This window comes from Motacilla alba, chromosome 8 (assembly GCF_015832195.1).
Source record: "Motacilla alba alba isolate MOTALB_02 chromosome 8, Motacilla_alba_V1.0_pri, whole genome shotgun sequence".
Taxonomy (NCBI): Eukaryota; Metazoa; Chordata; class Aves; order Passeriformes; family Motacillidae; genus Motacilla; species Motacilla alba.
The window spans coordinates 16804161-16817388 of record NC_052023.1 but is presented as its reverse complement, the minus strand read 5'-3'; the positions used below and the strand labels follow the sequence as shown (position 1 = coordinate 16817388).

Here is a 13228-nt window from a genome sequence, read left to right as displayed (position 1 = left end):
TATGGTTTAGTATTTCTGCATCTCAGCACCACTTGGAAATAATTTTCCAGGGAAAAAACACTTGGGAAACAGCATCATATACTATTAAGCATTTAATCTTTGTATATTATAAAGATAAGACTGACCAATGACATTCAAAAAAAATCTATTACTAGTCCAGAATACATTTAAATTCAAAAGACTTTAAAAATATGCAATAATGTGGTGTTTGTTAAAATGCTTGCAAGCAAATTCAGAATATATGTAAATTAAATGCTCATTCTTGAAGATTTTACAGAGATGAAGTCTTTAATATTATGGCACGTTGGAGTGAGTCTAGATCTGTAGGACCCTAGTGAAGCTTCCTAATGTTAAAGAATTAATAAATTTACATTAAAGAAAATATTTATTCAATTTTAGAACACAAAGAATGTATTTAAAAATCAGTAAAGATATAGTTTCATTTTCCATTAGCACTCTGTAGTAGTTAGAGGATCTTTCCCTTCGAAAGAGGTTCCAGAACTACTGCTAGTACAAGGTGATGATTTGTGAGGCAGGGGTCAATGCTTCTAGTGATCAACAAAATCAAAGTGCAATCCAGGCCTGTGCCATTCCAACAACTACCTAATCCAGGCAGCTCCTCACTGAGTAAAAGAAGAGGCACTACCTTCACAACCAGACCAAATTATGATCTAATGACTCCGAAGGGAAAGGAGATGTGCCCACCATACAGACTTAGAGCAATGAAGTATTTTCTAAAAAATGGCAGTGCTAGAAAGGCTCTTTCCAAGGTATCTAGGGACCTGAAATTAGATGCCACAACATGACCTGAAGATAAATAAAGTTTTAACTGTAACTCATTCTGCTTCACAATGACGAGGGAGCCTCTAAATTGTACCTTTACTGCAACAGAGCATTGTTGTACCTTGATCTCCACAGTATGTCAACAACAGTCAACCACTCTTGATGCACATGAGATAGCAAGTTTTTATAGTCTTGAAATACCAAAAAAATATTCATTATATACAATCAAATGCATCCAATTACCTTTTTATTTGGATGAATAAATACCAGTAAACAACATAAACTGGGCAGCCTGTGCTTTTCTGACATAACAGGAAAATGCCAGTACATTTATCACTAGCACCATAAATGTTGCTAGGAAACCACTTCATATTTGCCTTCCACTGGCTTCCAGACAAATTCTATTTGCAGAATATGCCACTGTATTAGTAAATTTATCGATAAGTCTCTGTGGCATTTGGTAGTAATTTTTTCAATAATTCTACCCAAAAGAAACTAGGACAAACAAGAGCAACTAATTAATCCGAAAACACATTAATGCTGTAATGTTTTTGAATAATCAGTATTTCAAAATCTGCCATCACCATAAGCTATAGCATTTGATGCACCAAAGGAACTGAATTCCCCCTTCTTAGTTCAGTGTCTCATAATCGACTTCCACTATTTTCAAAGTCAGCAAATAAGACATCGCATCTGTCAGATGATTTTTGTGGTCACTGTACATCCAATGATTAATTACTGCAAAAATATGTTACATGATGGTAGGAAAACATTTGTGAATGTGAACAACAATGAAAAAAGGTATCAAACACATGCTGAGCACCCTCTTTATAACACCTTTTTTTAGGTATGAGCATTTCAAATGCGATAAAGAATATTTCTATTTTAATTTCTTTTCAATCTGTTGGTAACTTCTGAATAGTATGAAACAAAGTATCCTAAAAGTGACCTCATGGCTGAAGTGTTACTTTTAACTAAGTAAGCCTTATAATGAGGGTGAAGAGCATTAGAAAAGCCACATCACAAACACACTGCTCATAGCCCATCATGCATTTTCAACTTGTTATCAAACTTACCCCTCTTTTGAGGCTTCTGAAAGAAGGAATTCTGGGCTTCCCTGTTTTTATGTCACTCATGCAATAATGCACTGGTTCAATGGAGAATATGGGATACTGGGACCCATTAGGAGTACTGGATGTGTATAAACTAGTAGGGGTTAGGGGTGGGGATTGTGGCTAATGTGGAAATAAAGAAAGCAATAAATAAGCCAAATGTTCAAAGTGATTTTAAAATGAAAATTCTGTCTTACAAAAATAAAATTTCCATCCAACACAGAAACAGGTTGTAACGTTTCAGACACATTTATACTACAACTGTATTTGGTTTAAAAGGTTTCTGCCATTAATTAATCTTCAGAGTTATGGGTTGCTGCAGAGAAGGAAGGAAGCTTTAGCCTCAACACTGCCCCAAGATCCTAACAAGATCCCAAAGCTCCCTCTTTTCTTAAAACAGCTCTGCTATTGCCAATTTAGTTATAATCATCCTGGAAGCTCAAGCATTCCTGCTTGCTACTTCCTCCTACATATTGAGGTACCCTACCAGGTTAGCCAAACCAGAATTATCTGGTACATCTATGGAGAATGACTAAAACAAAAAGTGCTCTCAAATTCTGCAGTCAAGCTGGACTGCCACAATGGCTGCATGGCATTCTTAATATCACCCCAAGAACCTCCTCCCCTTTTTTTCAAATTGCTTCTCTCATTTTTTGTCTCTGATACCTCTGCTATTCTTGCCCAGTCAATTTTCCTCTATTTCCACTGCTACACAACTCATTCCCTTTACAAAAGGCTTTTATGTCTTTGACATTAAAAACAGATAAAGAAATACCTGGAAGTCAAGACCAGCCATAGTTTCAGCTAAATGAAGGTCCAAAGACCCCCATGAATACCCTAGCTGTAGTAAACCAGCTGATTGTATAATAGATAATTTAAGAATATATTTTAAAACCTGTGAATAGTATTTGGAATTAAATATGTATCTTTCAGTAAATATTTTGCTTCCAGCATCTATTTTGTAGAGCGCTCCTCCATCCTCCCCAAAAGCAAGTGAAAATCAGGGACAAAATCTTTCATTTCATCCAGGTCCTCAGGGAAGAGATGAATGTAGTATATACACACACACGTCACACCTGTGACTCCATAGAGAAAGCAGTAAGGCTGACTCCCTGAGTGCTACACACAGTGAGTGAACTGGGGAGAAGAAAGAGTAGGGAGAGTCTTGTCAGCTTATTTCAGCTGTCCTCACACTAAGGGATTTCTTACAACTACAGTAAAAGCCAAGGTCCAGGCTGAAGCCAGTGCACATTTACATAACTCTCCAAACTCTCAGAAAGATGTCTTGCGGTCAAACTGGCAATTGTGATCTAATTTCAGAACAGGCCTAATCTCACCCACCTCTGCAGACAAATGCAGTATATATGTCCATGTATTAATGCATGCTATGAATCATTAATTATATTGCATGAGAAGTAAGCAATCAGTTTTAACACACAGCTGGAGTTAAGTAATATACTGAGGATGGAATAAAGAATCAGCTGTATCCTTCCTTTCTGTAAAGACCTACTTTCTCAGAATACTATCAACTGGAAAATAAATTCTACCATTAAGAAGGCCTAAGAATAGTTTCCTGTAATAAATGACAGAAACTGGCTTGGAGCATTTAAAATAACCTCACAAAAATTTGTGTGAATCATTAAAACAGCTCACTGATATGCTCCAGTATTAAATAAAGATAAATAAATTTAAATATGTACATGCTCCATTCATTTATTTAGCTAATACATGTACTACCATCTTCTGTTGATCCACGAAGGCATCTTGCACAGAAAGTGTTAATTGTAACTCATAAGAAAACAAACCAGTAATTTCAATGCTTTCAATTTTTTCTTGAGCATTGCAATATTTTTACCTATTTCCTAGTAATATTTCTTCTAGGACATTTGCCTTTATGGAGCTTCCACTGCATATTTTACCAGTGACAGAAAAACTTTCATGTTTTCAGAGAAACCTCAGGAGTTTTCAAAACTTGCAGCAGGTGTAATAAAAACCTATACTTCTACATCTAAATGTGACATTTAGAAGGAGGTTGCTTTTTGTGCCATAACAAACAGATCTGAAGTCTGCCCAATTCCAAAGCACACTCTCCCCTCTCCTTATTTTTACATTCACAATTAATACCTTTCCTATTCAACCACAGAAAGTCTTTACAGAATCTTAGAAACATTACAGTCATGGAAAGCTACTTTTCTCAAATAACTATTAAAAATGCTCCCAGACACAAATTACTGGAAAAAAACTGAAAAACTTCCCCAGTGACAACTTGATTTTTAACATGGTAAGTATTCAAACCTACTGAAACCTTCTGATCTCCTTACACATACTTTAAAAGACATGGGCAGGCAAGGGGAAGATTTTTTAAAACTACATTAGTTGCTGCTTCCATGCACTCTCAATGTTCAAATTTTAATTTTCCAAATAGTAATTTCTTAATTGTTACCTTTGGTTTCTTTCCAAATAGCCACAGCTTTCCTTTAGCCTTGCCAACTGTAGTTTTTGTATCAATTCTCATTCCCTCTTGCTTTGGTGTACTGATGGTTCCATCAGAGATAGTTCTGTAAATATTCTGACTGTAGTCTTCAAATGGAAAATCTCCAGGAGGCTCAAACCCAGATTTGAAGCAGTCTATCACTAGTTGAGAGTCCTAAAAACAGGACATTGGGAGTTTAAAAAGCAAACCCATCAAGAACCAGAGAGAAAAAATGGAGACAAATTTTCCATTTAATTGCAGAGATGCACAGAAGGTAAGAGTGAGCTCAAAACACACACTTTTGGATAGAGCAAGTGAAGATAATAACATTCTTTTATCTCAGCAGTGTCCCTGAGTGTATAGCAAAGCATACTCTGCTATTCAGAATATCCCAGCAAATACTTCCCAAGGGTTACCACAAATTTAAAACAGGGCCAAACTACTTTCCACCTTTTAATCTTTTAACATTGGCACTGAAATGAAGACAGAACTAAGAAACCAGATGTAGTAAGATAAAATAGGACAGAACCTGCTACAGTCAAGCAGGACACAGAATGAATACTTTGTTAACTTAACACCCTTTATAGGTTTTAATGACACAAGCAGGGGAAAATACTGACCATGGTCTTGCAGGATATTTCAGAATAACCAAAATAATGTGTCCAAAATCACACCCAATGAGAATGTGTCAGAGATATTCAGATTACAGTAAATCAATAAAGCAGAAAGAGAGCAGACAACAACAGCAGAAGCGGTCCCTCCTGCTGAAATGGAAGTCACAACACTTATGAAGCAAATATTTGCCAACAGAAAGATAACTGTACAAGCTAAGTCAGTCCTTCCCCTCTTCACAGCTTCTGTAGCAGTTAAATTGCTCACACTTTAAAAAGTTACTCAGTTCTACTTACTCTATGTTCATCAACTGATTTTGCTGCAAGGATCATCCCTTCTAAGCATTTTGAGATAATCGGAATAACCTTGCGCTCAGAGTCAGCAAAGCCTTTGTAACATTCACTAAGTTTGATAGTTCTTCTTTCATCCATTTCTTGAAGTTGCTGCAAGTGCAAAGAAAGATAAAATAAAGATTTCATTTGCTGATTTTTTTCCTCCTCAACCCTGACATATGCAGTTACTGTGGTCACCACAGTGTGAGACAGAATTTCTATGCTGTCTCAGTATTTTTATTTGCTTAAAAAACCAGAACTTAAAAGTCCTTTCAGACACAGTCTTAGGATGCCCAGTACAATAGTTATGAAGACTTCATGCTCTTTGATTTCTAAAAATCATCTCGTGGATGGGACTTTTTCTTTTATAAAGCACATGTAAACACTGTGTTTACAGGCAACTGTTTGAAGTATTTGTTTTATGCAAAAATGAAAACCACAGTGAAGAAATTTTACTGATTTCTACATCTCCTCACTCTCCTTCTAGTTCCAAGCAATTCCTCTCTGGCGTTAAAGATATCCATGTTGCTTTTATTATTATACCTTCCAAGCAATACCAATTGTTTAAAATATAGGAAAAGTAAGAACAATTAAAATTATCTGCAGTTTAGACACTCTGATTTGAAATACAAACCATTTCCTTTAGCAGTGTGCAAGAAAATAAAGAGAAGAATACCATTACATAAGATTTGCAATCAAAGTTTACTGGAACAGAACAAAGAAAAGAATAAATTCAAGAGAAATATTCTTAAGATAACAGCTCTGGGCTTTTCACCTGAATGTGGAAAACACCCCAAACGAAACCAAAAATCAGTAAAACATATACCAATAGTTGTCAAAAACTGGGTAAGAAGTTGGATCTTTCCTCTATCTACACTGAGGCAGATGTCTCAAACAATATTCAATTTTGTCTCACCAAGACAAAACAACCACCTAGATGTGCTCAACCCTTCTCCAAGGTTTTCCCATAGCATGTCACCAAACACTTGCAATGAGGTAATAAAAGTGTAGTCCCAAGAGAAAACAGGACTAGGCCTTTCTGCTCTTACTGTAGAGTTCAAAAAATATGAGTAATATCTTACAATGATAATGGATCTTAACCCTGGAGAAATAAAGGCAGTAAAGCAAAAGTCTGGTACAAGCTACAAAAGTGATCAACCTGTTTCTCCTGGGAGCTGACTGCAGTTCTTGGATCAGTGGGTAAAGTCAGACCTACTGTGGTGCTGCTCAACAGTTAAAATATTAGAAAATTCTTTAATAAGCCAAGGTAATTTTCTCCTGTGAATTCTAGACCTTCAAGTAAGGATTTTTTTTTTAAATGCGAACTGACCTGTGCTGCTGGAAAATATCAAGCATATTTACGTTGAATACCTTCAAATAAGCCCAGTGTTCCACCTTCCATTTCCTCACTCCCTGTCTCAGTATCAGTTCCAGACCCTTTCAGAAATACTTAAACAAAGAGTCGACAAAGTATAAAAAACTTAGAGAAAACAAAACCAAGCATTTTACTTAGAAATCTAAGCATTAGTATGCTAAGCAGTCTCATGAAAAAACACAAGTTGTCTCAAGATTATGGTAATTTCTTGATAAAATGATCCACTAACATCCAAAAAACAGAGTTTTTATTTTAAAGTCTACTTCTTCTTTAGAAAAGGATTAGACATACTTTATCTATTAATTCTTTTACCTTGTAAATCTGAGGAATGACAATGTAGTAGTGTTTGTGCTGTTCTCCATTAAAATTCTGTAGTTGTGCAGCATATTCATTTTTGTTCTCATCAGCCATGTGTGTGCGCAGGTTTAACTGCTGCTTAGCCTAGTAGGGAAGTGTTACCAGGTTAAACATGCCTTGTACTCCTCAATGACACACAGCATTATGTTATTTTATCAACTGTGCAAGAACAGTAATCACAAGTCATAAAAACCAACATCCTTATAACTAAAACATAAAGAATGTGAGACTTGACATATACTGACACTCCAAAACCTCATTTGTTACATACAGAGAAAGCAATGATCACTGTAGCTCCCTTAGCCAGACTGCTTAAATGTGTATCCTAAAACCCACAGAAGCGACTGATCCTACAAACCACAAGGTACCAAAGAGCAGACAGCTGCCAGTTCAAGGCAGACAGTCAGCACAGCCATCCAGAGGGACTCTCATGAACTTTAACAAGGCCAAGTGCCAGGTCCTGCCTGTGAGTTGGAGTGATCCCAAGCACTAGCACAGGCTGGGAGAGAATGGACTGAGAGCAGCCCTGAGGAGAAGGACCTGGGCGCCCTTGCAATGTGCACTCACAGCCCACAAAGCCAACCCTATCCTGGGCTTTTCCCTAAAGAACAGCCACCAAAAGCAGGATGGCCAGCAGGTCAAGGGAGCTGCCTCTGCCCCTCTGCTCAGTCCTCCTGAGACGCCACCTGGAGCGCCCTCAGCACAGGAAGGAAATGAACCTGCTGGGAAGAGTCCAAAGGAGGACATAAAGATCATCAGAGGACTGGAGCATCTCTCCTATAAAGACAGGCTGAGATGTGGAGATTTTCAGCCTGGAGAAGCAAAGGCTCTGGGGACACTTCAGAGCCCCTTCCAGTACCTAAAGAGAGCTGGAGAGGGACTTTTCACAAGGGCAGGTAGTGATTGGGCAAGGGGGAATGATTTTAAACTCATAGAGGGCAGGTTCAGATTCAACATTAGGAAAAAATTCTTCACTATGAGGTTGGTGAGGCACTGGAACAGGCTGCCCAGAGCAGCTGTGGATGCCCCATCCCTGGCAGTGTTCAAGGCCAGGTTGGATGGGGCTCTGAGCAACCTGGTCTAGTGGAAGCTTCCCTGCCCATGGCAGGGGAGTCCTCAAGGTCCATTCCAACCAAACCATTCTGATTCTGAAGCACCCTCCTTTCATGTGCTGTCTTACACGTCTTACACTGGAACTTTGATTTTGCAGGTAACAAGTAAGGCTATTTTATACACAATGTTACACATTCAATGAATATTGTTTCAGTACTGATGATTAACATGTACATGAAATACAACTGATAATAAAGTAAAGAAAAGCCACCACACCCTTACCTTCTCAACATCAGCCTTTGTCGCATTAGTGTCATTGTCCAGTCGTTCATAGCTTTGCTGTGCCTTCTCTGCCTCTCTGCATTCTCTCTCAAATTTCTTTTTGCTCTACAAAAGGCACAAATTTACTGCTTCAACAGCCACTACTCCCATTTGGTTTTGTACATTAATTCTGAATTCTAAATATCAAAGCTTCCATTTAAGTATCTTAAATTCATTAAGTCCCTTTAAAGGAGCACACATTGTTAGCACAGCAACTAGGTCAACTAAATTATTTTGAAGGCAGTCTGAAGGACGTATCTACACTACAATCATCATCAGTATTCATGTCAAGTGGCACAGCTGTAGGTAGCACAGACAACAGCATTCAATATACTTGATGTTCTCTATATGTGGCTGTTGTCAAGACAACTGCTGTAGAAAAATTATTGCAGAAGTTCACATCTCTAGAGAGAAACTGCAACTGAGACACTGAGCTCCTGCTTCACAGCAAAGTCAGGCAACTGAGGTTAGTGTGTCCCTTAAAGGCATCTAAATATATTTAAAAGACTGACTCTGCACTCAGGTAAATGTAAAGCACTGTATTGCTTGAGCTGAGCTGTGCAAACTATCTTGGTGAAGAGATAACATCTAAAGCTACCACATATGCTTCTGTTCTGATCCTCTGATGATGAATTAAACTCTGACATGACAGGGAAGCAAGACCCTGCTCATCTGGGACCACAAGAACAAAACAGAAATTCACTTCTCTAGCACTGCTTCACAATAATCTGAATCAAAGGTATAATAATTTTTTTAAGACAAGACAACAGAATATCAGAATGCATCTTGAACGGACTTGGTTGAATTTTATATTTTCTTATCTTTAAAAGCATTTGTTTCAAGAAAAAGAAGCTTATAGTCTGTCCTAGAGACATTCACTTCCTGCATTTATCTGTTAAACAGTAATTCCATCTCCTGAAAATACAATAGTCTATAGTGGTATTCTTGAATATACCTTGGAACAAGCCCTCAAGCTAAAGTCAAATTCAGTGACTTTAGATTTCATCTTCATATAAATAAACTATCATTTTTAGTAGCCCAAGGAGAAGCAACCAAAGTCTGTACCCATGTTAAAACCAGATTCCTTTATGCTAGTTATGCTGGACAAAACCCAAGGCTTCTCTCAAACATAAACACAGAAGCTGTTCACAGGAGATTTTTTTAATCAGGGAACTATAAATACATTGAACTGTATTATGTTACTAAACTACTGGGACATTCAGTAATATACCTAAGTATTAAATCTAAGCAAGACAGATGAAAACAATTCTACTTACAGCCAGTATATCTTATTTAAGTTCAACAGGAATAAAATCCAAACACAAACTCACATTATCCATCTGTTTCCAGCACATGTCCAGATACTGCTGAGCCTTTCGCCCTTCCTGAAGATGCTAAAAACACCACAAATAAATTAAATTTGCTTATATTTTTAGTATTATTGCCATTAATTAGTCCCTGCCCTAGCTGACAGCCTATGATGTACAGTATCTTCCACAAGCTACCCATACTCTTTGGAAGACACTACTTAACATGAAAGACTTGTATCACAGATACTGTGGTACATTGGAAAAAAAAAAAGTTACTAGCAAACCCTGTCTTCCCAATATAATAATTTTTAGGTTTAATAACTGTATTATAGTATATAACATTATATATTATAGAAAAACCTTAAATGTGTTTTATAAATGTATCACAAAACCTATGTATTGCCATGTTCATCAAAATGGGTAAACAAATAGATCGGTTCACTAAAAGACATACATCTTGATATGCTATTTTCAAATTTAAAACCACAGAAATTACCATTTTTCTCTCAGTTTTCAGATCATGAGAATATCTCATCAATTCTCCATACACTCTGTGTCCCATTTCTTCTGCAACTACTTCTCGCTGTCCTGCATAGTCATTCAGCTCGTTGAGGATGTTAAAAAAGGCAATACACGAAGTAAACCTGACAGAAAGCACACACACACAAAAGTTAGACAGCTTTTTAAAATGTACTTATTTCAATATAGTCTGTACTCCTGATTAAATAAAAAAATCATAGACATTTGACAATAAACCTTGTTTTAATGCTAATTGAGTTAGAGTAGCAACACAAGCTGGGAAAGCCTATGTTAAGCCTAGCATGTACTATATGTTGCAACGTCTCTTCAAAAACGTTTCACAAGAACATGGGGTTTGTGGATGGAAAAGAAAGAAGAAGAATACTACCTGGCAAGCCCTGTGGTATAGTGGTATCTCCTAAGCTGCCCCGGGAGGGGCCTGAGCTCGGGAAGGGATACATACGTCCCTAGGCTCGGAGGCTGAGCTTGCTGCAGAGATGATGTGCTTGGTAGTCTCGAGGGTGGAACATGCCAATCATCCCACTCCTATGCATGCCGATGGATTCTACAGAACAAGTTTGCTATCAGCTCTGGAGACAGCTGCCTGTTTGCCTGCCCACCTCTTGGCTGGAAGTAAGGTGCCACTATGGCTGGCACTAAAAAGGGGGGAAGAGGAGGGGCAAAGGGTAGAAAATGTGTGTGGAAGGGAAGAAAGGAAAAAAAAAACAGGCACCACATTAAAATATACATCTTTCTCTCTTTTAATTGTGGAATACTGCCATCTCCATAGGCTTGGCTTTTGGGAATTTCAAATGCCACTCTAGCACTGGAAAGCCTATTCCCTCAGGTCCAGAATCTTTACATAGTTAAAAGAGCTAGAGGAAATCCTACTGTGAATTCTCAGGCACTCTGCACAGAATGTGCTCTGGCTGCAACCTGAAACTTGTCCACTTGTTTTATTTCCTAAGACTTACCCCTAAAGAAAAAAAGTACAGTGCTTTTTCAAATAAATTTTTAAATGGCTATGGAATGGACAGCAAAACAAGCACACTTCTGATAAATAAAGTTGTTTAGCACAAAGTATTCCTCCACCAGCAGACATCCACTTATTTTGTCTTCGGAGTCAAAGCAAGTCAGCATTTTAAGAGCTCCTCTTGCCCATAACATGACAATTTGTGTACACTCATGTCTCACTATAGAGATGCATAGCTACATTTGTATTGCCATAAAAATGCACTGAAAATCTCTATTACTAAGCAAAAAACTAAAGCCTAAGGACACACACATGCTTTTCTTTAAAAAACAATACTAGTCTGTACATAGTAAGCTAGACTTCTGCTTTCAAAATTTAAGTTACCTAAAGATTATTTTGGAAGCGAGCAAGTACAGCCTGCCATGTCTACTACATTTAAATACCAATAGAAGTAAACATGCTTGAGAATTATAGCAGAACTGTAAGAAGCCAAGCACAATTCTTTTGTTATCATCACCAATTAAATATTTTATCTTGAAAAAAATCCATAAAAGGACAGCATATACTGTTAGTTTTCACTTTTTACATACAGAACTTGAAATGGACATTTTTACCTGGGTTCCTCATCTTTTGGTGAGCGTTTAGGGCAGTACTTCTTAACCAGATTTCTATTAAAGAAGAACAAAAAAGATCGTATTTTATAATCTCTTTTGAGAAGTCACACATAGAAAACTGCATGAGCAAATTGTTTCTGTTTAATGTTCTATGAACAAATCTATTCCCTCTGTCAGCTTATAAGGGTCCTTTAGATAACACAAGGCTGAAATGTACAGTATTATCAAAGTTTTACACCACTCTGACCTAGAGCAATTTGCAAATATTTTCAAACTTCTACTGCAGCGACTAGACAAGGAAAGGAAGAGTTTGTTATTTAACATCCCATTCCTGCATGCAGAAGGCAGCAGCAGACGAGGACAAGGCCAACGCACGACCACTGTGTCACACAGACAGTGCACCCTGTGTGCCGCGCCACCAGCACAGAGCTCCACTCCTGAAGGGAGCTCTGAGCGTAGATTCAGGTCAAAGATTTTAACCACAGTTTTTCCAGATCTTTAATAAGAATTTGTCCAGCACAGGAGAGGCAACATGTCTTTTCAGAAAAGAGATTTTACACTTTGTCCTACCATCAGCATTGCAAATACCCAGATTTTAGAGACCAAGCAAATCTCTAGAATCCACAGGACCAGCACTTAGCACATTATTACAGTCCAATTTTTGAAAACATTGATATTAAATGACCTGCTTATCATAGAATGCAGGAAAAAAAGGAATGGAGGAGTTAAGAGAAGATTCTAGGAGAAAAAAATCTGGCATGCATGTTATGTATTTCACCTCACTCTCTCTCCGTGACTTTAGTTGTTACAATTATGAACTACCTTACCATTAAAACAAAGGTGCTAATTCTTCTTTCATCTAAAATAACCCTGTACAACTTCTCAAATCCACTTATCTGGAAGTCATCTCTATGGTACAAAAGCCCACAAAGTGAAATTATGTCCAGTCACAAAGTATACACCAGAATATGAGCAGGGAGTTGGTGTGGAAATAGTAAACTTGGATCTTTTGCCTATTTTTATACCCTCTGAGACTACAACAAAAAAAACCAAACAACTATTATAAGAAAGTCAGGTCCTTTGTATATCAATATGTACTAAGAAAGAGAATAATCACTGACTCTTTAATAAAAAATTATCTATACAGTTTATAGGAACCTGCTTATTGAAGTTCAAGTAAGAATCTCTTCTCTCTATCCCCAGAACCCACTGCCTATTGTAACATTCTACTTGGTAGGGATTAAATGCAGACATTTTTAGGAAAATGCATAACAAAATAGGAAAAAAAAATTCACTAAGTAAATTTCCTGTGTTCCATTTTCTCTTACATTTCTGCTTTGTTCCTCAGTGCTTATTAATGAATAGGAAATTCCTAAAATTCATCTTATTTTTAT

At 37.3% G+C, this 13228-nt stretch overlaps 1 protein-coding gene across 4 annotated transcripts in view; it reads right to left on the bottom strand.

Annotated features, from left to right (window-relative positions):
* FNBP1L (formin binding protein 1 like) overlaps positions 1–13228 on the bottom strand; it is a 55400-nt gene that overhangs the window by 9589 nt on the left and 32583 nt on the right. For 2 of the 4 annotated variants that reach the window (XM_038143809.1, XM_038143810.1), the window contains exons 3-10: positions 11835–11888; positions 10225–10372; positions 9750–9812; positions 8380–8484; positions 7000–7128; positions 5277–5423; positions 4339–4542; positions 1860–2018 (exon numbers count right to left, since the gene is read on the bottom strand). In XM_038143809.1, the coding sequence (XP_037999737.1) occupies positions 1860–2018; positions 4339–4542; positions 5277–5423; positions 7000–7128; positions 8380–8484; positions 9750–9812; positions 10225–10372; positions 11835–11888 (1009 nt within the window). Of the gene's footprint in view, positions 1–1859; positions 2019–4338; positions 4543–5276; positions 5424–6999; positions 7129–8379; positions 8485–9749; positions 9813–10224; positions 10373–10635; positions 10904–11834; positions 11889–13228 lie in introns of all 4 variants that reach the window. The other 2 variants (XM_038143812.1, XM_038143811.1) reach the window with 2 other exon arrangements.